General features: G+C 57.1%; 1 protein-coding gene across 3 annotated transcripts; it reads left to right on the top strand.

Moving 5' to 3' along the window:
* The first annotated feature begins 10,983 nt into the window (after window positions 1-10,983).
* FLYWCH2 (FLYWCH family member 2) lies at window positions 10,984-20,764 on the top strand. Of its 3 annotated transcripts, none has more exons than XM_047838431.1 (3): window positions 10,984-11,507; window positions 17,440-17,877; window positions 19,539-20,762. In XM_047838431.1, the coding sequence occupies exons 2-3, from the start codon at window positions 17,547-17,549 to the stop codon at window positions 19,640-19,642; spliced, it is 435 nt and encodes a 144-aa protein (XP_047694387.1). In that variant the 5' UTR covers window positions 10,984-11,507; window positions 17,440-17,546; the 3' UTR covers window positions 19,643-20,762. The 3 variants fall into 3 exon arrangements, with proteins under 3 accessions (XP_047694387.1, XP_047694390.1, XP_047694388.1); XM_047838434.1 differs by lacking the exon at window positions 10,984-11,507 and adding an exon at window positions 11,990-12,195 and having other exon boundaries at window positions 19,539-20,764; XM_047838432.1 differs by lacking the exon at window positions 10,984-11,507 and adding an exon at window positions 16,307-16,682 and having other exon boundaries at window positions 19,539-20,764.
* The last annotated feature ends 187 nt before the right edge of the window (window positions 20,765-20,951 follow it).

The following is a 20,951-nucleotide window of genomic DNA, read 5'->3' as shown; positions in this document are numbered from 1 at the left end:
GGAAAGGGTCTTTGGCCAGAAACATTGGCTGCAGAGATTATAATGGGTACGGGGTGGGGGCTGCAGACTGGGGGGCAGGACTGGACGCCGGCCGGACATGAGGCTGTATTTACACAGTGAGCTCAGAACTGCCTTCAGCGCCACCGCTGCTCTCCCAGCTGCCCCGGGGCTAGCTCTCTGGCTCTCTCCCTCACCCTCGGATGGAATCCTTACTCGTCTCACAAACTAGGAACCTTTAAACTGCTTTTATTTCAGAGCAGGTGGAGAAATGAAACGAAATCGGGACCGCGCGATGACCTCAGAAAAGTGTCACATGGGTTCAGCAAAACCATAGCTTCTCCAATAAGCCTCAGGAGGGAGGAGGGAGGAATGCCCACTCGCGAGTGGGTCTGCTTCCAGGTCTGGTGCAGCCAGAGCCTGCGGGAGCCTGTGGGGTGAGGGCTGGACTTCCTTCCAGGATGAGGGCACAGGGACTGGCAGGGAACCGGCTCCATCGAGATGTGGGGTCCCACGGCGTGTCTGTGGTCAGGACAGGACAGCCAGCTCAGCTAAGGGAGGCCGAGGTGGGATAGGGAAACGTTCCGCATGCAGACATCAGACCTTCCTTCTGAAGGGGCGACAGGGAACAAAAGGTGAGGACTAGGGGCATCTGGGACGTCCAGGAATGCGTGCCTTTGAATTGGCTGGGGGTGGGGGGAGTTGGGCAGGGAATGGTGGCGGGTTGAGCTGCTCCTTTCTGCACCCAGCAGTCCTGGAGTGGCCCGGCCCCCCCCCACCCCCCTTCAGCCAGCCCTCTGTGGGTCCTGCTGGGCACCCCAAGGTGGGGGAGGGGTATCAGGGTGATGAGAAACCAGATGAAACTGCCTGGTGAACAGGGAAGAGGGGTCAGGGGGCCACTGGTGTGTGTCCTCAGATGACCCAGGGACAGAGAAGAGGGGGCCATGGGCCAGGCCTCGGGCTGCACAGTGTGGGGTACAGCAGGCGGGGGGGCCAGGCTGGCAGCCACTGGAGGTTTTCGGAGGACAGTTTCCCCGGATTGGTCAGGGGGACAGGAAGCTGACCCCAGGAGAATGGTCTCCATCCCTGGGCAGGACCGCCACGGGGGGAGGCCGGGCCGGAAGGTGGCCCTCCACTCAGCTCCTGCCTGCTGCCGAGGCCTCGGCCCCAGCGGAGCAAAGATGTGGGCTGGATGGAGAGGAGCCTGTGGTGGTTCCTGGTGTATTTGGGCCCCGGGGGGCGGTGAGGGGCCCGCGGCTGGGGAGCCTAGGAGGCGGTGGGTCCCCCACAAAGAGTCCTGTGGGGGGTGTGAACATCCCCAGGCCTGCAGAGGCAACTTGTAAGCCAGAGGCCAGGTGGGTGGTGGGACCTCCACAGACACCCCCCCACACACAGGGACCGGTCCGCGGCAGCCCGGTGGGCTCCTGGACAGCCAGCACCCTGGTCTCTTGTCCCGGTTACCCCTTCAGGATGTAAGGTTGACACGTGGCCCTGGCGGGTCCCGGGGGTCTGGGAGAGTCGAGTGTGTAGGAAGAAAGACAACGTGGGGTGTCCTCCCCACAGGGCTGAGCTCTGGTACCTTTGGGATAAGGTGATAGGAGAAGTGCCCCAAATGGTCGCCAGCGTGAGACCCAAGAGTTGCCCCTCACGCTCAGCCAGGCCCGGCCACATCCAGCCACCCGCTAGGGGACAGGAACCAGGACCCCGGTCATTTCCCCTGTTCACTCGGTGCACCCACGACGGCCAAAGGCTCCAGGAGCCTATGGGGAGGGCACTGCTTCCCCCTGGTCTGGGACCGAGGACACCTGGGAGGGGCGTTGACGGTCACAGGCCAGGCGTTCTCAGGTGACCCGAGGGTCCCCTTGGCTTCTAACGCCTGCCGGGGGTCGCCTGGCCGGAGCCGTGCTGGGGGAGTCAGAGGGACCCTGTCCCTGGAGCCCCGAACCCCTCTGCAGCATGCCCAGCTTGCCCTCTGAGGACCTCCACTGTCCACCTGTTTCCTGCCACCCGCCTTCGGGATGGACTGTGCCGTCCCCATGGCCTGTGGGAGTCAGGGCTGAGAGGGCCCAAGTCACCACCGTGAGGCCACCAGCTGGTCCCTGCAGAGGGTGGAGCAGGGCCAGCCTCTGCCTTGGAGCCCACTCTTCCCGAAGAGCTCCATGCGACAGGCTCCCTCAAGCATCCCTGACTTTTCTCTGGTTCCCGTCTGCTTCACCCTAGGACTCTGAGCCCCGCGGTCCCTCCCCGTCTCCATCCTGTAGGCTCGGCCTGGGCTCGCTGTGCCCCAGCCGCAGGGCCTGCGGTGTGTTTCCTGCCGTGGGTGCCGTCGTTTCTTTCAGAGCTCACCACCGTCTCCTGGCACAGGGCAGGCCAGGCCTGGGATCAGTGCCCGGGGGGCCCCACGGGCCGGCTGGCGTAGGCTGGGGAGTACGTGACCTGGCGGACTGGGGTAGCTTGGGGGAGGCACAGGTCAGGTCAGGAGAAGATGGGGCCCGTCGTTGGCCTGAGGCCCGGAGGCCCCTCCCAACCGGCCACCCCACCCTCTCCCCGTGGGGGTCTGGGCCCTGCCTGACCCCCTTGCCTTGCAGACGAAACAAACAAGAGCCTCGAAAGGTGTTGACAGGAATGCTCTCTAAGCCACCCCCACCCCCAGCAGAAGGGGAGGGTCCCCTTCCTCAGGGCAGGAATGCTGTGAGGCAGCATGCTAGACATGCTTTTACGTCTTGGGTCTGAACAAAGTCAACTTTGGGGCAACACAAAAGCCACCGAACACACATTTATTGAGTGCTCACTAAGCGCCTAACCCCTTCCCGCCCCAGGAGACCCACTGCTTCAGGGGCGGGGGACAATTTCTGACAGCGGGGCCTCAGGTCACCCACACACTTCTGTTCCACTTGGCCGCAGATCAGGGGATCCCACGGCCCCCCGCTTGGGTTCGTTAATTTGCCAGAAGGGCTCACAGAACCCAGGCAAATGGTTTACTTGCTAGATCTCCGGTTTATGGTCAAGGAAGACTGGCCGGGGAGACGCACCGGGAGGGTGGGGGCGGGGGGGTGGGGAGGAGAGAGACCCCCCCCCCACTTCTGGGTGTGCCACCCTCTGCACAGCTCCCTGTGCGCACCTGCCCGAATCCTGTGGTCCAGGGACCGTCCCGTGCACAGGACGCATCCTTATCTCAGTCCCCAGCCCTTCCCACCTCCCCAGAGGAGGGCTGCGAGCTCCAAGTTGCTAATGAAGCCTTGGCCTTTCTATCTGGTGACCAGCCCTCATCCTGAAGCTCTCCGGGAGCCCACCCAGAGTCACCACGTTAGAACAAAAGACATGGGGCGCCCGGTGGCTCAGTCGGTTAAGCGTCAGACTCCGGCTCAGGTCATGATCTCGAGGTTCATGAGTCTGAGTACCTCGGTGGGCTCCGTGCTGACAGGTCAGAGCCTGGAGCCGGCTTTGAATTCTGTGTCTCCCTCTCTCTCTGCCCCTCCCCTGCTCACGCTCTGTCTCTGTCTCAAAAATAAATACACATAAAAAAAAAAAAAAAAGACACTTCTGCCACCCAGGAAATTCCAGGGGATTTGAGTCCTGTGTCAGGATCCAAGGTCAAAGACCAAATATTAGAGCGAGCACCCCTATCACTCAGGAAGTCACAGAGGTTTGGGGAGCTCTGCCTTAGGAACCATGGGCAGAGACCAGATATGTATTTTTTACTGTGTCACAGGGTCTCACAGCCCCGGAACCCCTCAGCCTGGTGACTAAGTGAGGTCCTTGAGCGTCCCCCTTCCTGCTGCCCTTGACCTGAAAGGGACCCTCAGCATGGACAAGTCACCAAACCCGGTAACCTCGTTTCTAGCCTTCACCGCCTCCATCATTTTCAGTTTCTAAGCCCCCACCCCCACTTCACACACACACACACACACACACACACACACAGCACTACTAGCTTCGGGATGAAACCCAGCCCTCCAGACACAGACCTGGCCGATCCAAGGACACCCTTGCTGAGCCCCCTGCACCTGCCAGGCAGGGTGACGTCCAGCCCTCGGTGGAGCCTGCCACTGCCTTGTCTCCTCTGCCGCGTCCGTGTATCTGATGGAAACTGGCAGGTGGACAGAGGCAGCAGAAAGCTTCACGGGGAAAGAGGCCACCGGCTGGAGGCTGTGGACCTGGAGAAGCTGGGAGTGACTGACCGGAAGCGGTGCCCTGTGTGTCTGGACCGGGCAGAGCGGGGTTTCCCTGTGGTCCTGAGTTAGATGCAGGGGCAGGAGATAGAGACGCTTCGGTCGCCGGCTGGGTCCTGACCATCCGGGCAGACAGCTGCACGTGGGTGCTTGGGCTTCCCGAGGGGACAGTGGCTGCAGGACAGTGGCCAGAGCCGTCATGTGGGCCAGCCACTCTCCTTTCTGACTTTCCTCCTCTCCAAAGCGACATGCCCACCCCCGCCACCCGGTGCTCAGGACATGCCCAAGCACGTGGCAGGGACCCACAGGGATGGGGGAGGTACACAAGGAACGAAAATGCCATACAGAGGGCCGCTAAGTCACCTCTGGGCTCTGGCCCCAGCAGCCGGCTGCATGGTTTTCTAGAACACTTGATTACGCCCTGCCCCAGAACAATCACCTATAAGCCTGAGAAAGAGAACTGCACTCAAAGTCCAGGGCAAAAATATGCAAACTGCCTCAGGTCAGGCCAGGGGCAGCCGAGGAAAGGGATATGAGGTGGAGTGGACACGGGTCCCTGCGGGCAGGGTGGGAGCGGGAGGAGGGACAGAGGTGGAGGCAGGAGCCAGGCTGGGGGCCAGAGCAGACCTGGGTGTGTCCGGAGAGACAGATGTAGGCATCCAGCTGTGCCTGGGGGGGGGGGGGGGGGAGCAGGTTTCCTCTTTCCATTGCTGTTTTGTGAAGATGCTCCTCTGGGGACCCGAGGAAGCAGAGGGGCGTGTGCTGACTTTGGCCTGGGTTACCTCCCTCTGGCCTGCGTAGGCCCACTCTCTCTCATCGCCCCCCTGCCCACCCTCCTGCCCCCCAGGGACCCTGCTGCCTGCCTCCCCAGTGCCCCTCTGCACCACTCCCCAGAGATGAATCTGTAATAAATTATCAGCCATGACTGCTATGAGGGTGCTGGGCACCCCAAGGGCCACACAGGAGTCTCCACCTGCAGCCATGGGACCAAAGGGCATGCGCTGGGCTCCCCTGGAGCACTAGTTCAAATCCCAGTTCCGCGACTTACCATGTGACCTCAGGCAAGTTACTTAACCTCTCTGGGCCTGTCTGTACAATAAGAATCAGAACACAGCTCCCTCAAGGGCTGGCAGAAAGGTGAAATGGGTTACCAGAGGGGCTCCTGGGTGGCTCCGTCCGTTAAGCGTCCAACTCTTGATTTCAACTCAGGTCATGATCTCACTGTTGGCGAGATTGAGCCCAGCTTGGGGGACTGTGCTATCAGTGCAGAGCCTGCTTGGGATTCTCTGTCTGTCTGCCCCTCCCCTACTCGCCGTCTCTTTCTCTGTCTCTCAAAAATAACTAAACATTAAAAAAAAAAAAAAAGAAGATGAAATAAGAGGCACCTGCGTGGCTCAGTCCATTAAGTAACCCACTTTTTTTTTTCTGCTCAGGTCTGATCTCACAGTTTGTGGGTTCGAGCCCCACATCAGCCTCGGTGCTGATGCGGAGCCTGTGTGGGACATGAGATCTCTCTCTCCCTCTCTCTGTGACCCTCTGCCGCTCTCTCTCTATCTTTGTCTCTCAAAATAAATAAACATTAAATAGAAAACGAAAAGAGGTACTAGATCTGCCTTAACATAAAATCAGAAATCAGCAGGAACCAAGCAGTGCCTGGCGCCTTCCCTGTCTCCCCTCATGACTTGGTCCACCCACCCCATCACCTGATCCGCCCACCCCATCCCCACCGAGCTACAATGGCATCGTCTGCTTCCGTCCCAGAACACAGGCTCCAGAAGGGCAGAGATCTGTGTCTGTTTGGTTCCCTCTTCTTTCCTCGGTGCCCGGCCCAAGCAGGTGCTCCATAAATACAGTGCATGAGTAAATCAATGAATGAAGGAGGTTGGAGTAGTTACCTATTGCTACATAACAAATTACCACAAAATTAGAGGCGTATCACAAGATAAATTTATTATCTTGCAATTCCGTGGCCCAGGTGGGCAGGAGGCATGGGGAACGGTTTTCTGTTCGGGTGGGAGGTTTGGGAAATAGACTGTAGTGAGGGCTGAACAGCATCGTGAACGTGAGCAGTGCCCCTGAAACATACACTGAAATACTGCTGAAACGCTCCAAAGGATTCTCCTTAATTTTGTGTGTGTAGGTCTTAGCAGTTTAACAGACAGATGAAATCATCATCTGGTAAACGTTTCACATAGAAGAGAAATCTACAAAGCAAACTGTAAAGTTAAAGCCGTCTTTCTCTCCTGTTGGCCCCAATTATATTCCTCACTTCCGGTGGCTTGGACCTTGTTCCTCCAACGTTTACAGACTATGGACAATCCAATGTGGGCGTATTAGTCCCCTGGAGTTGCTGTCACGAAGGATCACAAACTGTGCGACTTAACATTTTATTCTCTCACAGTTCTGGAATTCAAAGTCCCTCCGCAGGCCCTAGGGGAGGCTCCCATCTGGCCTGGCCGCTTCCACACGCTGGAGGCTCCTGGCACGCGTTGGCTGGCGGGTGCATCGGGCCAGTCTCTCTGCCTGCATTGTCGCACAGCCCCACTGTGTGTCTGTGTCCCCATCTCCCTTTCTGGCCCCCCCAAGGCCCTGCGCTGTCGGTGCAGAGCCCACCTCGGGGCTCGAACTCACAAACCACGAGATCACGACCTGAGCCGAAATCAAGAGTCAGACGCTTAAGCGACTGAATCACCCAGGTGCGCCCTCAGCCCAGTTTTCCCTAATGTTACAGACTAACATAGTCAATATAATTAGCCATTGGAATGAACATTGATATAATCCCTTTAACTAAACTTCCAAACTCCCAGCTCTCAAACTTACTAAAACGTCACCAGATTTCCCACTGATGTCCTTCTCTGGTCCAGGATCTAGTGCACGTTACCAAGGTATTTATGTGTGCTGTCTCCTCGGCCTCTGCTAACCAGTGACAACCAACTAGACTATGTTTACAAGCATTGTCATTTCTTTTTTTTTTTTTTCTATTGTCGTTGAGAGAGAAAAACAGAGTGTGCGCAGCAAGGGACAGAGAGGGGCAGAGAGAGGGGGGCAGAGAGAGAGGGCAGAAAGAGAGAGCAGAAAGAGAGAGAGACACACAGAATCAGAAGCAGGCTTCAGGATCTGAGTGGTCACCACAGAGCCCAAGGCTGGGTTCGAACCTGTGAACCGTGAAATCATGACCTAACCCAAAGTCGGATGCTTAGCTCACTGAGCCACCCAGGTGCTCCTCAAGCGTTGTAATTTAAGTCATCTGTGTATTAAATCTTATGACCCAGGGGAGCCTGGGGGGCTCAGTCGCTTAAGCATCCGACTTCAGCTCAGGTCATGATCTCATGGTTTGTGAGTTCGAGCCCTGCGTCGGGCTCTGTGCTGACAGCTCAGAGCCTGGAGCGTGCTTCGGATTCTGTGTCTTCCTCTCTCTCTGTCCTCTCCTGCTCACTCTATGTCTCTCTCTGTCTCTCTCTCTCTCTCAAAATAAATAAAGGACAACATTAAAAAAATATATATGAACCAGGAAATTGAATGATGTGTGGCCTCGTCTGCCAGCTTGCACATCAACAATAGCTTGGCTTCAATTCCAAGCTACTACTAAAAAAAAAAAAAAAAAAAAAGGATCCAAGCTATATTTAAGCCAACATTGAAACTGAATACTTTGGGAATGAGAACCATCTCGTGGGAATACGTGTGCCTGAGCTCAAGGCACATTTGTAATTTGATTTTCTACAGCCTCTGGGGTGCACATACCTTCCTGCCTATGTAAAGACAGTGACTTTTTCAGCACTTGTAACATCCGATCGAAAATTGGACATACAGTGGAAACATACAGTGGAACCAGTACCCCTGAGTTCAATGAGGATCATACAAAATATACCAGTGACCTGTTTAAACTGATTTTAGTGTGAAATAGGTAATGAAAATATGCACAAAATGCATGTCTGAAGTCAAAGAACAAAAAATATTTGGGGACACCTGAGGGGCTCAGTCGGTTAAGCATGTGACTTTGGCTCAGGTCATGATCTCACAGTTGGTGGGTTCGAGCCCCGCATCGGGCTCTGTGCTGACAGCTCGGAGCCTGGAGCCTGCTTCGGATTCTGTGTCTCTTCACTCTCTGCCTCCCCGCCCCCTCACACTCTGTGTCTCTCAAAAATAAACATTAAAAATATTTTTTTTTAAATATTCCCTATGTTATACTTTTCATCTTCACGGCTTGTAACTGGGAGTTTGTACCTCTTCATCTCCTTTATTTCATCCATTTCCCCATCCACCTCCCCAGTACAAACCATGTTTGAGGGAGCAATTTTATTTTACTTTATTTTTTTTTTACTGTTTATTTTTGAGAGAGAGAGAGAGAGAGAGAGAGAGAGAGACAGTGTGAGCGGGGAGGGGAGAGAGAGAGGGAGAGGGAGACACATAATCAGAAACCTGTTGCAGGCTCTGAGCTGTCAGCACACAATCAGATGCCGGGCTCAAACTCACTAAATGTGAGATCATGACCTGAGCGGAAGTTGGAGGCTTAACCGACTGAGCCCCCCAGGCGCCTGCAGAGGGAGTAATTTTAATAAAGCTGCCACTTTCTTGATTGTTCATTTCTTCTTTTAGTTTACTTTTTATTTGAGAGAGGGAGGGGCGAGGGGTAGAGCATGGGAGAGAGAGAGAGAGACAGAGACAGAGACAGAGAGAGAAACTTAAGCAGGCTCCACACTCAGCAGGAGCCAGACTTAGGCTCCATCCCACCAGGATCCTGGGCTCCTGACCTCAGCAGAAATCAACAGTTGGATGCTTAACCGACTGAACCACGCACAGGCTTTCATTTCGTGTTAAATTGACATTTAAATCACATGCCATAAAATGCACCATTTTTTAATTTTGGGATGTTTATTCTTGAGAGAGAGACAGAGAGAGAGAGAGAGAGAGAGCGCGCGCGCGCGCGTGCAAGCAGGGATGGGCGGAGCCAGAGGGGGGACAGAGGATTTAAAACGGGCTCCATGCTGCCAGCAGAGGGCCCCACGCCTGGCTGGAACTCACCAACCCAGAGATCATGACTTGAGCTGAAGTCAGAAGCTTAACCAACTGAACCACCAGGGGCCCCCAAATGCACCATTTTAGAGTGGACAATTCTGGGCGCTTTAGTATATTTACAAGGTCGTGCAACCATCACCACTCCTTAATTCCAGAACATTTGCATCACACCAGAAAGATACTCCACACCCATTAAAAGTCCACATCTCCTTTCAAGCCTCCCCTAACCCCTCCTGGCACCCACTAATCTCCTTTCTGTCTGGATGGGTTTGCCTATTGTGGACATTTCCTGCGAATGGAACCATACAATGTTTGTCCTTTTGCGTCTGGCAGCTTCTGGGGCCGAATGATGCTGCATCGTGGGCATAGAGGACACTGGCCTATCCGCTCATCCCCTGATGAACACTTGCGTCACTTCACATTCGTTTCACTGTTATAAATAATTCAAAAAGCCTTGTGGCTAAACCCGTGTCACCTCAGGGTAGGCCAAGGAGTGACAGTGCGATGAAACAACGACAACTAACTCAGACGCCTAAAGAGAAACCGGGGTAGGATGAAGACCAAACGAAACAGGCCCGCGCCCTCGCGCACGCGACTCTGGGACCCGGGGCTGAGGCGGCCGGCGGCCGGGAGGGGGCGCGCGCGGCCCGGCGGCTCGGGTCCCGGCGCCTCCCCAGCGTGGGGACACAGCACCCGCTCTCACCCGCCTTCTGCAGGGGTGGGCGCCGGCGATCCCGCGGGGAGCGTTCCCCTGGAGGCACCTGCAGCGCCCCCCATCCCGTTGCATTTCCCCATTACAAGCGCCGCCCGGAACCGCCCACGCAACTCCTTGTCGTACCCCCCGCTTCTCGCCGGGTCCCCCAGACACCCGAGCACGGGTCTCTGTGGATTCGGGTCCCGGAGACGTCCGGGGTGGAGAACAGGGAGGGGAGCGCGCGGAGAGGGGCAGGGAGGCGGAGGACGCGCGGGTCCCACGCGACCTGCACCTGCACCTGCCGGGAGCCGGCAGTGGGGGGAGGGGACCACTTCCAGCAGCAGCTTTAGAGCGACGGGAGGGAGGCGCAGGGGAGCGGGTGTCAGCGCCGCGTGGGGTTTTCTAGAGAGGAAAAGCGTCTTCCCTCTGCCAAGGCTGAGGCCGCGCGGCCGGAAGACGGGGGCTGCGGCCCGGCGAAGGAGAGCGGGCGGACGGAGAGGTCTCCGCGGGGCTGGGGAGGGTCGCGGTGAGCCGAGGGCCCGGGACGCCGTGCGGGAGTGGAGGCGGGGGCGTCCCCGCGCCTGGGCCAGGTGAGGGGCCTGGGGCCGCTCCGGGCGTCACTCGCCAAGTGTCTCGGAAAGCAGCGCCCCGGCCCGCAGCTCCCCGCTGTGATCCGGGACCCCACCGCACAGGGTGGTCGGAGAAGGACAAGCGTCCAGGGGCTGTGGGCTGGGTCGGGCTGCTGGACCGAAAGGTAAGGGAGGGACCAGTGGGCGGAGCAGCGACGGAGGGGCGAGGGAGGAGGGGCGGGAGAGGCAGGGAGGAGGGGCTGGTGGGCGGGGGAGGAGGAGTCGGTGAGCGAGGGAGGGGCGGGTGCGGGGGGGAGGGATTGAGGGGCGAGGGAGGAGGGGCCGGCGGGCGAGGGAAGGGCGGGTGCGGGAGGGGGCGACGGAGGGACGGAGGGGCGAGGGAGGAGGGGTCCGTGGGTCAGGGAGAGCGGCCCGTGCAGGAGGGAGGGGTCAAGGGGAGAGGGAGGAGGGGCCGGTGGGCGGGGGAGGAGGGGCCGGCGGTGAGGATGCTGCCTCGTCGAGGAAGCAGGGTTGAGCTGAGCCAGTGGTTTCAGTGAGCATAGAGAACAGCCTCGGGTCGCTCAGGCAAGTGTCAGGCGCGAACGAGGCCTTTAAACGAAAGCTCTGGTTTCTTCCGCCGCTAGCGGGCTTCAAACCCCGGGGGATGTCCTGGGGTCTCAGTTAAACCCACACTCTGGTGCTGGGAGAGCCCCGCCCAGAGCTTGATTCTAGGCCTGAGGACCGCCGGCGCTCCGCCCCCGGGCGCTGTCGCCCAATCCCGGGCTGGTCCCGTCCCCTTCGCGAGTCGTAGCCCCGCCCCCCCCCGCGCCGATTGGTCAGGCCTCCAGTTCGGCTCCGCGAGGCAAAGACCCGGAGCAGTGAAATTCGCCCAAGGATTGCCCCCGCCCGGCCCTGCTGCGCATGCTCGTTCCGTGACCCCAGCTTGAGGTGACGGTCCGAACCGAGGCGGGGGCCCCAAGCAGGAGGCTGCAGGACCTGCCGCGGCTCCTTCGTCGGAGAGGGAGGTCTCCGCTGCCGCCGCCGCCCGACCGGTGCCCGGTGAGGACGGGCCCCAGTGGGCTGGGGAGGGTCCCGGGTCCCACGCGTGGCCGGGCCCCTCCCGGGGGTCCCCAGGGCTGCTGCTGCTGGGAGCGGGGGTCCCCTGGTTCTGCGTCCCGGTGCTCAGGCCGCCTCCTGTCCTTCACCCCAGACTCGCCTCTTTTTTCCTGGTCCTCCTTCCCCCCCAACCCACCCGACCCCGGAATGAGCCCTGACACCCCAAGTCAAGGATCCTCACGTTGGTCTGCTTTTCCTTGACCACACCCAGTACTGCCCCCCCTCCCCGCAGCCATCCTCAGCCTTGTCCCACTCTGTTGGAGTGGTGACATATTGAGGGGGGGTAGACATCCCGCGGGCTCAGAGATGGGGTGGTTGTAATAATGGGAGGGGAGGGGAGGAGGGGCCATTTGGGTGCAGCAGAGACAGGTCTGACGACAAATTACAGTGTGTAAGGAGAAGTAAAAGTAAGATTCCGAGCCATGGCGATTAGGGGGAGGAGGCGTCATTGCCTGGAATCGCCACCATGGGGAAGCCCTTCCCTGCGTATCCACAGAAGCAGTCCTCGGTCTTTTTGGATCGCTGCTGCCTTGGAAATCTCCCTGTCAGGATGTGTACTTGCACACCCATGTGGGCCCTTCATGCTACCAGCACCGGATCGCAGTCACCCATGAGCCCCAGGGTGCAAGCGGTCAGTATCACCTGGACTTTTGAAAACAGCTTAGCCTTGCCTACCTGCTCTTTAGAACCTCTGCTAGATTTGCCACTATTCCCAGCGCACACGTGAAAGCAGCCCGGAGCGGGAAGGGATTTGTCCGAGGTTGATGGTATTTTTTTCCCACACGCGTGGAGGTAATTCTACTGAGCCCTGGTTGAGCCCCCATCAGTCGCTGGGCAGTGTTCGTATCGTGCCTTTCAGAACCTCGGGAACAAGGGATTGGACCTTGTATTAGTTACCTATTGCTGTCGTAACAAATTACAACAGATCTAGTGGCTTTAAACAACACGGCTTTGTAACAGTCTTACTGTTCGGAGGTCAGAAGTCTGACATGGGTTCTGGGTCTCCTCCGTGCAGACCAATGTCATGACAGCGGGTTAGGATGAGCGAGTGACTGGAGGTCAATGACAATATCAAACCACCAGATTTCAGAGTTAGAGGGAGGGCGTAAAGGGAGTGAACTATTAAGTCCTGTGCTCTTTTTTAACTCAGTTCTGCTTCACTTTTAACAATTCTGTTGCTTCAATGAACTTTCATGGAGTGAAATTTAACTTTCAAAAAATATATGTTAGGCTTAAAATAGCTGCCTCTCTAGTCTTCCCTCCACATCGAGGAAAGAAAGTGCTAGAAGGTTAAGGATGACTCCAGAAAAGAGGCTGATCCAGCCGGCAGGACATGACCACCCCTGTTCATGGAGACACCGAACACCAGTTCAACCTATGAGCTAGAAATTACAGACTTCTGAAGTGAAAGGCCCATGGCACCGTCCATGTCTCTCCAAGTATCAAAGACAAATGGGGTACTGGTAAAAAGTGTAGATTCTCGGGCCCCCCTCCAGCCCCTTTGAGTGGGGGTTGGGACCCAGGACTGTGGGTTTGTCACAAGAACCCCAGGCGCTCCTTAGATATAGTGAAACTGGGGCACTACTGGTTGTAGACTTAATTTCCCTTTTTCCTAATATATAACATTTTTAGGAGATCGTTCATATACGATGCAGTTCACTCGCTCACAGTGTACAATTCAGTGGCTTTTAGTGTATTCAGAAAGTTGTTTAACCATGGCCACAGTCCATTTTAGAACATTTCCATCACCCCAGAGACCATCCCCACCAGCAAACAACGCCTCCTCATTCTCTCACTGTCCTCCTTCCCACCCCTAGCCCACCACACATCTGTGTCCGTGGATGGATTTTTCTACTCCATAGATTTTCCAGTCGCTAGGTCATTTTATTTTATTTTATTTTATTTTATTTTATTTTATTTTATTTTATTTTTTAATTTAAATTCATTTAAAATTGTTTATTTAGGCTCCCCACATGGACCCCAATGCAGGGCTTGAACTCATGACCCTGAGATCAAGACCTGAGCTGGGGGGCACCTGGGTGGCTCAGTCGGTTGAGCGACCGACTTTGACTCAGGTCATGATCTCACAGTTTGTGACATTGAGCCCTGCACTGGGCTCTCTGCTGGCAGTGTGGAACCTGCTTCAGATTCTCTGTTTCCCTCTCTCGCTGCCCCTACCCTGCTCACAGCCTGTCTCTCTAAAAAATAAATAAACATTGGGGCGCCTGGGTGGCTCAGTCGGTTGAGCGTCCGACTTCGTCTCAGGTCATGATCTCGCGGTCCGTGGGTTCATGCCCCGCGTTCGGCTCTGTGCTGACAGCTCAGAGCCTGGAGCCTGTTTCAGATTCTGTGTCTCCCTCTTTCTCTGACCCTCCCCTGTTCATGCTCGCTCTCTGTCTCAGAAATAAATAAATGTTAAAAATAAATAAATAAATAAATAAATAAATAAATAAACAAAACAAAAACAAAAACAAAAACAAAAACAAAAAAAAGAAGACCTGCGCTGAGATCAAGAGTCAGATGCTTGGGGCTCCTGGATGGCTCAGTCTGTTAAGCATCCCACTCTTTTTGTTTTGTTTTGTTTTGTTTTTACATTTTTAAAAATTCATTTTTGATAGAGACAGAGCACAAGTGGGGTAGGGGCAGGTAGCTGTCAGCACAGAGTCTGACACGGGGCTCAAACCCATGGACCGTGAGATCATGACCTGAGCTGAAGTCAGAGGCTTAACCGACTGAGCCACCCAGGCGCCCCTGTAACACGTTGTTGTTTTTTTTTAATTTTTTTTTTTAATTTTTTTTTCAACATTTATTTATTTTTGGGACAGAGAGAGACAGAGCATGAACAGGGGAGGGGCAGAGAGAGAGGGAGACACAGAATCGGAAACAGGCTCCAGGCTCTGAGCCATCAGCCCAGAGCCTGACGCGGGGCTCGAACTCAGGGACCGCGAGATCGTGACCTGGCTGAAGTCGGACGCTTAACCGACTGCGCCACCCAGGCGCCCCAGTTTTTTTAATGTTTATTTATTTTTGAGACAGAGAGAGACAGAGCATGAATGGGGGAGGGGCAGAGAGAGAGGGAGACACAGAATCGGAAGCAGGCTCCAGGCTCTGAGCCATCAGCCCAGAGCCTGACGAGGGGCTCGAACTCACGAACCGTGAGATCGTGACCTGAGCTGAAGTCGGACGCTCAACCGACTGAGCCACCCAGGGGCCCCTGTAACACGTTTTTTAAATTGACAAATAATATCCATTGTACGCAGATGCCGTGTTTTATTTCTCCATTCATCTGTTGATGGGTGTTTGAGTTGTTTCCACTTCTTGATGACTATGAATAACACTGCTGTGAACGTTCATTAGAGTTTTTATGCGGACATTTGTCTCCATTTCCCTCGGGAACGTACTTCGCGTGGAGTTGCCGGGTCACGTGGGAACTCTGTGCTTAACCTTTGGAGGAGGTGCCAGAATGCCCACCTGGCTCTGCTGGTGGCGTCCGCGCCAGCGGTGGAGGGGGCTCCCAGTTTCTCCCCCTGCTCACCCACACGTGTCATGGTCTGCTTTGTGTGTGTGCCTTCTATTTTTTCCATCCTAGTGGTGGAAAGGAGCATCCCGTGGTAGATTGGTTCCGTGTTTCCCTCCTGACCAGTGACGCCGAGCATCTCATAGGTTTACTCGCCATTTGCCTCTCTTCTTTGGAGAAAGGCTTATTCAGAGCCTTTGCCCATCTTTAAATTGGGTTATTTGCCTTTTTGCTACTGAGTTGTAAGAGTTCTTTGTAAATTCTGGATACAGTTCCTTCAGCAGAGATGTGATTTGCAACAATTCTTTTCCCCTCTCTGGGTGGTCGTCCAACTTCCTTGATGGCGTCCTGTAAGGCACGAAAGTTTTACATTTTGATGAAGTCCATTTTATCTGTTTGTTCTATTTTTTTTTAAGTTTATTTGTTTATTTTGAGAGAGAGAGAGAGAGCAAGGGAGGGACAGAGAGAGGGAGAGAGAGAATCCCACGCAGACAGCACAGAGCCTGACGCGGGGCTCAATCCCATGAACTGTGAGATCATGACCTGAGAAATCAAGAAATCAAGAAGTCAGATGCTCAACGTACTGAGCCACCCAGGTGCCCCTTCTATCTTTTTTTTTTTTTTTCAGAGTATTTTAGGGTTAATTTTTGTATATGCTGTGAGGAAGGGGTCCACCCCTGTGGGGTTTCATCCGCACACCAGGGGGAGCCGGCGAACCACAGAGGTGGGCTGGCTCCAGAGGGCCGCGCCCTGAAACCAATCAATGTGCAGGGACAGGAGCGCCTGTGGCGGGGCTTCCCCCGCGACCTTTCTCTGCCAGAGCTGCCCTCCCCGGGGAGGCGTTGGTGGTGTCCTTTCTGAAGCCGGTCCCCACGTTCCTCCAGGACTGCCGTGTCACCCTGTGGGACAGCACGGGCAGGGCAGGGGCAGGACTGCACTGGAGGAGCAGAGGCCGGCGCGTCCCAGGGCTGAACCGGGGGCAGGAGGGAGAAGCAGACACTGATCCCACGGGTGCCTGTGGTCGGGTGACCCGTTACCAGGCAGATTGCCCTGAGGGACCGGGATGGAACTTGTAGGGAGCAAGGCACCCCAACCCCTCTTTGGCATCACACCTCTGACTCCTCTCATGGATGGGGTCTTGGGACACTTTGGAATACTGTCCCTGGCCCCGTCGGGTCATATGTATTGGGAGGGGTCCCAGGAAACAGAACTGCAACCCTGGTGGGATAAACAGGGCGGGGCAGGGGCGTGGACAGGGAGGTGTCTGTGATTCTTGCCACCGCCTGGGTCCTGAGACGGGGAGGTGAGATGTCTGCTAAGGATGCGGTCTTCTTTCTGTCCTAACACTGTAAACAGAGAAAGACCCCGCCATCTGCCCACGCGGTCGCCCCAGCAGACAAAACGGCCACTGCACCTGAGCTGATGCACCGGGGCCCTGTTTCCAGGCCAGCCCTGCCCTGCCGTTGGCCCCTGTGATACGGCTTTTCCGCTTCTCCAGCCGGAGTCTGGGGAGCCCTCAGTGACTGTGGATTCCGCAGACACCTCTGCAGCCCTGTCCCCTCCCCCAGCTGAGGCAGCACCACCACCGGCTCAGGAGCAAGGTCGCTGCCCTCCTGGGGCCCTGGCATCTCCTGAGTGCCGGGTGGTCCAGGGCCTCCCACCCGGGATGGGGGACGGATCCAGTTGGGAGTCCAGAGAGCCCTGGCCCCCGTCTCCCTGGGACACGGTGTCAGGATGAGGGCCACCGGGCATTCTGAGAGGGTCTGTGACCCGAGCCCATGTCCCAAGGGCTGGCCTCCGATGCTTGGTGCTCAGGAAGGCCGGGATGTTACCCTGGCTGAGGCACAGCAGGTCCTGTGTGGGGACGGGCTCCGGATCCGCCTCGACCAGACTCCCGGCTCTGCACGTCATGGCCGTGTTGGCCGTCCTGGAATGCCTCAGTGTCCTCATCTGTAAATCGGGTCAATAAGAATGATCGACTTTCATAACACGGGGCCAAGTGAAATGGGGACACCCGTGAAACCACATCACAGCCTGCTCAGCACCCACGGGCCTCTGTCCGTACGAGCTCACGGTACTCTGTGCCTCAGGGGTCCCGACAGGCCCCGAGAGCCCTGCATTTGGCACATTTTTCAGATGGGAAAGTGCAGTTTGGGTAGGCGAGGTGACAGACCCAAGGCTGCCCAAGAGAGGGAGAGGCCCAGGTTCTCCAGCTCCGTGGGGGCCGCTCCCCAGCTTTTCAGCCCCGGGAGTCCCGAGGCAGCCCCGTCTGCCTCGACCTCCACCCTAGATCCATTTTCCTGAGCCCCCGGCCCAGGGGTACGTACCTCCACTGATGGATTTTGCCTCCTTCCTTAGGACGGAGCCTCTGGACTGCCAGGTTCCCTATCCGGGAGGAGGAGGAAGAGGAGAAATCCGTCTGCTGGGGCCTGAGCGTGGCCTGGGGGACCGACCATCGTCCCAGGATGCCCCTGCCCGAGCCCAGCGAGCAGGAGGGTGAGAGTGTGAAGGCTGGCCAGGAGCCGTCCCCCGAGTCCTCTGAGCCAGGGACCGATGTCGTCCCCGCGGCCCCCAGGAAGCCCAGGAAGTTCTCCAAACTGGTCCTGCTGACAGCCTCTAAGGACAGTGCCAAGGTGGCAGGGGCCAAGCGCAAAGGAGTCCACTGCATCATGTCCCTGGGGGTGCCGGGCCCCGCCACCCTCGCTAAAGCCCTCCTCAAGATCCATCCTGAGGCTCAGAGGGCCATTGAGGCGCCCCCCCAGGAGCCTGAGCAGAAACGCAGCAAGCTGGACACAGGTGAGGCCCTGGTCCCGAGCTCAGAGTGAGCAAGACCTCCCCGGGGCCGGAAGTCCCCTGACCACCTGGGAGCCTGGGGGACGGCTGGGCGTGGCCGGCTCTGGAGAGCGTGCACGTTTCTGTGCATCTGTGTGTGTCCTGTCCACGTCTCTGTGTGCATCTTGCATGTATGTGGACGTCCATGCACGTTGTGCTTGTCTAAGGGTCTGCGTATGTGTGGATTTGCCTGGGAGGGTAAATTTGTGTGTCCCTCCGGGTATATTTGTGTGCGTCCTTGTGTGTCTGTGTCCTGGGCCTATTTCTGTCCATATCTGCTCTTAGGTGTTTGTGTCTGGGGGGCTGGGGGCACACGTTTCTGTGCCGGAGTCTATTTGAGGCCCCGGGCAGAACCCCCACCGCCCACCCAGCTTAGTACAGGTGACCCGGAACGTGGGTGCCTTCTCTGAGCGTGGAATCCTGAGAGACGCTCAAGGGAAGGGTTGCCCAGTGGCTGGGGAAGAGATGAGCCGGGGCCAACTGGAGGGTGGTCTGCTGTGTCCGGAGAAGACGGGGACGAGCCACGGTGGCTGGCCTCCACTTGCTGCCTATGAACAGGTGCCACCCCTGCCCCGGAGCGCGCCCAGGTCTTTGGCCTGTCAGCCAGTCCTGGGAAGGGGAGGAGGCTCCTGGTTAGCTGGGCAGTGCAGGGAACCCCACTCACTGATGGAAATTTAGGAATGAGTGGCCCGAATGCATACGGGAGGGACCCCCACTGCTTCCCCTGGAGCTGAGATGCCAGTGCACCTGTGACAGGGGCATCCCCCGCAACAGGCCTGGAGTCTCAGGGGACCCAAGGGACACCTCAGCTCGCATCGCCTGCTGGACGGGAGCTGAACTCAGGAGTTAGGGGACCCCACCCCCTGGAGCTTGGAGGCCCCTCTGTGGCGTGTCCAGCTCACCCTCGCGTGTTTCCACCAGCCAGTCCTGCCCCAAGGGCCCCCCCCCCGCCATGTCTATCTGCTCTCCAGGGGGTGGAGAGTGCCATCCCCATGACCTGTGAAGAGGCAGGGCTTAGGGAGCTAAATCTTGAGGCCACCAGCTGGTCACTGCAGAGGATGAGCAGGGAGAATCTGGCTCAGAGCCTGTCACTGAGCTGGGTGGTCCCTTACACCCATATGAGACCCCTGCCCACTCCTCAGATCTGCCTGGGCTCTGGGACCATGTGGCCCCCACCCCACATGGCCCCTCGGTGACAGGTAGAACAAAGCTACCCTTCCTCAGATGGAGGGCTGGAGAGCAGAGCAAGGGCTATGTCTCAGGCTCCCCTAGTCAAGCACTCTTGGGCAGTGAACAACCCCCTCAACCTGCCACCCTGTGTTTTCTACACCTGGGCCACAGACTTCTCCAGCTCTTAGCCCATCCCAGGCTGGGCGGTGGGGACAGTAGTGGGTTCCTGGAGCTCGGGCCTGATTTGGCCCGAAGTTCCCCGGAAATGACTCTAACAGCCTTTGTGGCCCTGGCCTGGTGGCCTTGGGGAGCATGTCTCTGGAATCAGCAATGATTTCTGTAAGTCAGCCAGTGGCACCTCCAGAACATCCCCTGGCTGGGCTGAGAGATTCAGGCTCCGGGTTGTCCCCTCCCTTTTCCCGTGACACCAGCCTGACTCACTCTATCTCTTCTAGATAGAAAAGAAGCTGGAAGGTTGGCAGGGCAACCTGCCCCCAGCACGGAGGTGGTCGGGGAGGAGTCCACCGCAGACGCCATCGTGCCCGGCACGGTCCTGTAACCCTGACAAGCGCGGGTGCGCCCTTACTGGGTCAGTGAACTTGGCTGTGACCTCTGCCTGGGACCCAGTTGCCAACTGATTTTCATTCTCAAACACCATGTAATTTTTTTCAAATCAAGCATACATTACTTTTGTAAGCAGAAAGAAACCCAAAAAGAATAAAAGAAGCTATAAGCCAGGTCCCATTATGGACAGGTTTTAAAACCTTCCATGATTTCGGGTCCTTTGAGACCCAACTGGGACCCCACCAGCCCTCACCTGGTCCTTCCCCAGGGGCTGCCTGGCCTGGGCAGTCTCCCAGACCCCCTGGCCCCTCAGCCTGGGGAACCACCAATGACTAGGTGGGGCCTTTGAGCGTTCTCCTTCCTGCTGCCCTTGGCCTGCAAGGGAGCAGTGGGACCCCCTGGTCTGAGCCCCAGGGAAGCCCATCCAGCCCCTTCCTGACCGTCCCTCCAGGACTTGTTCCCAGAAGGCCTCAGCCTGCTCCTCCTGGACCATCAGGAGGCTAGCCTCTTCCAGGGAGCCACACGGACTGACAGCTTTCCTCCACCCCGCATGGGGGACCTGTGTTCATGGCTACCCAGGGTTCTGCTGAGGAAGGGGTGGGCCTGCGGGATGGTGGGGGGGGACCCCGACAGAAGTGTATGACGGCCCCATTGTGTTCCTTCTGGGTGTTTCGGAGCTCAGATTCCCGGGGACCTCAGCCCCTCCCCCGGCACCTTGGGTGCCGCACCCCCCGGAGGAGGAAGTCAAGGAACGCACGGGTACCCCCCTGCAAGCGGAAGTCAGGGTTCCCCAGAGGCCCCCTCCGACAGGAAAGGCTTCGGCCTCGCGTTGCTTCCCCACACATGGTCCCCATTTTTTTGAAAACTGCCATTGGGCAAAGGACACGGATCATTTCTAAAGAGGTGAGTCTAGAGGCCTTATGTTTTTACACCTCACTTTCCCGAACGTAACCTGGGTCTGCAGACCCCTCCGAGGAAAAGTGAGTCACGCCGCGAGTCCCCTTGCGCAGCTCCACTTCGCCCCCCTCCTTTTACAGCTGCTTGCTTGTAACATTCATGTTCTGGAAGCGTCGTTTTCAAAGTTCCTGTGTCTTGGCTCCGTGTCCAAATAGATCTCCGTTCCTCACCACGGTTTTTCTTTTCTGAGGTTACGCGTCATCCCCTGGGTGTGTGAGGTCACGAGGACACCAGAGGCGTTGGGGGGTGGGTAGCACCTGGGAAGCAGGGCGGGCAGGGAGCGTGAGGAGAGGGGGCAGGCAAGGTGTGGCTTGGTCTGCTCCGCCGCTGTACCCTCCCGGACGACG

The sequence above is a fragment of the Prionailurus viverrinus genome, chromosome E3 (genome assembly GCF_022837055.1).
Source record: "Prionailurus viverrinus isolate Anna chromosome E3, UM_Priviv_1.0, whole genome shotgun sequence".
Classification (NCBI taxonomy): Eukaryota; Metazoa; Chordata; class Mammalia; order Carnivora; family Felidae; genus Prionailurus; species Prionailurus viverrinus.
This window is presented reverse-complemented; position numbering and strand designations above follow the sequence as displayed.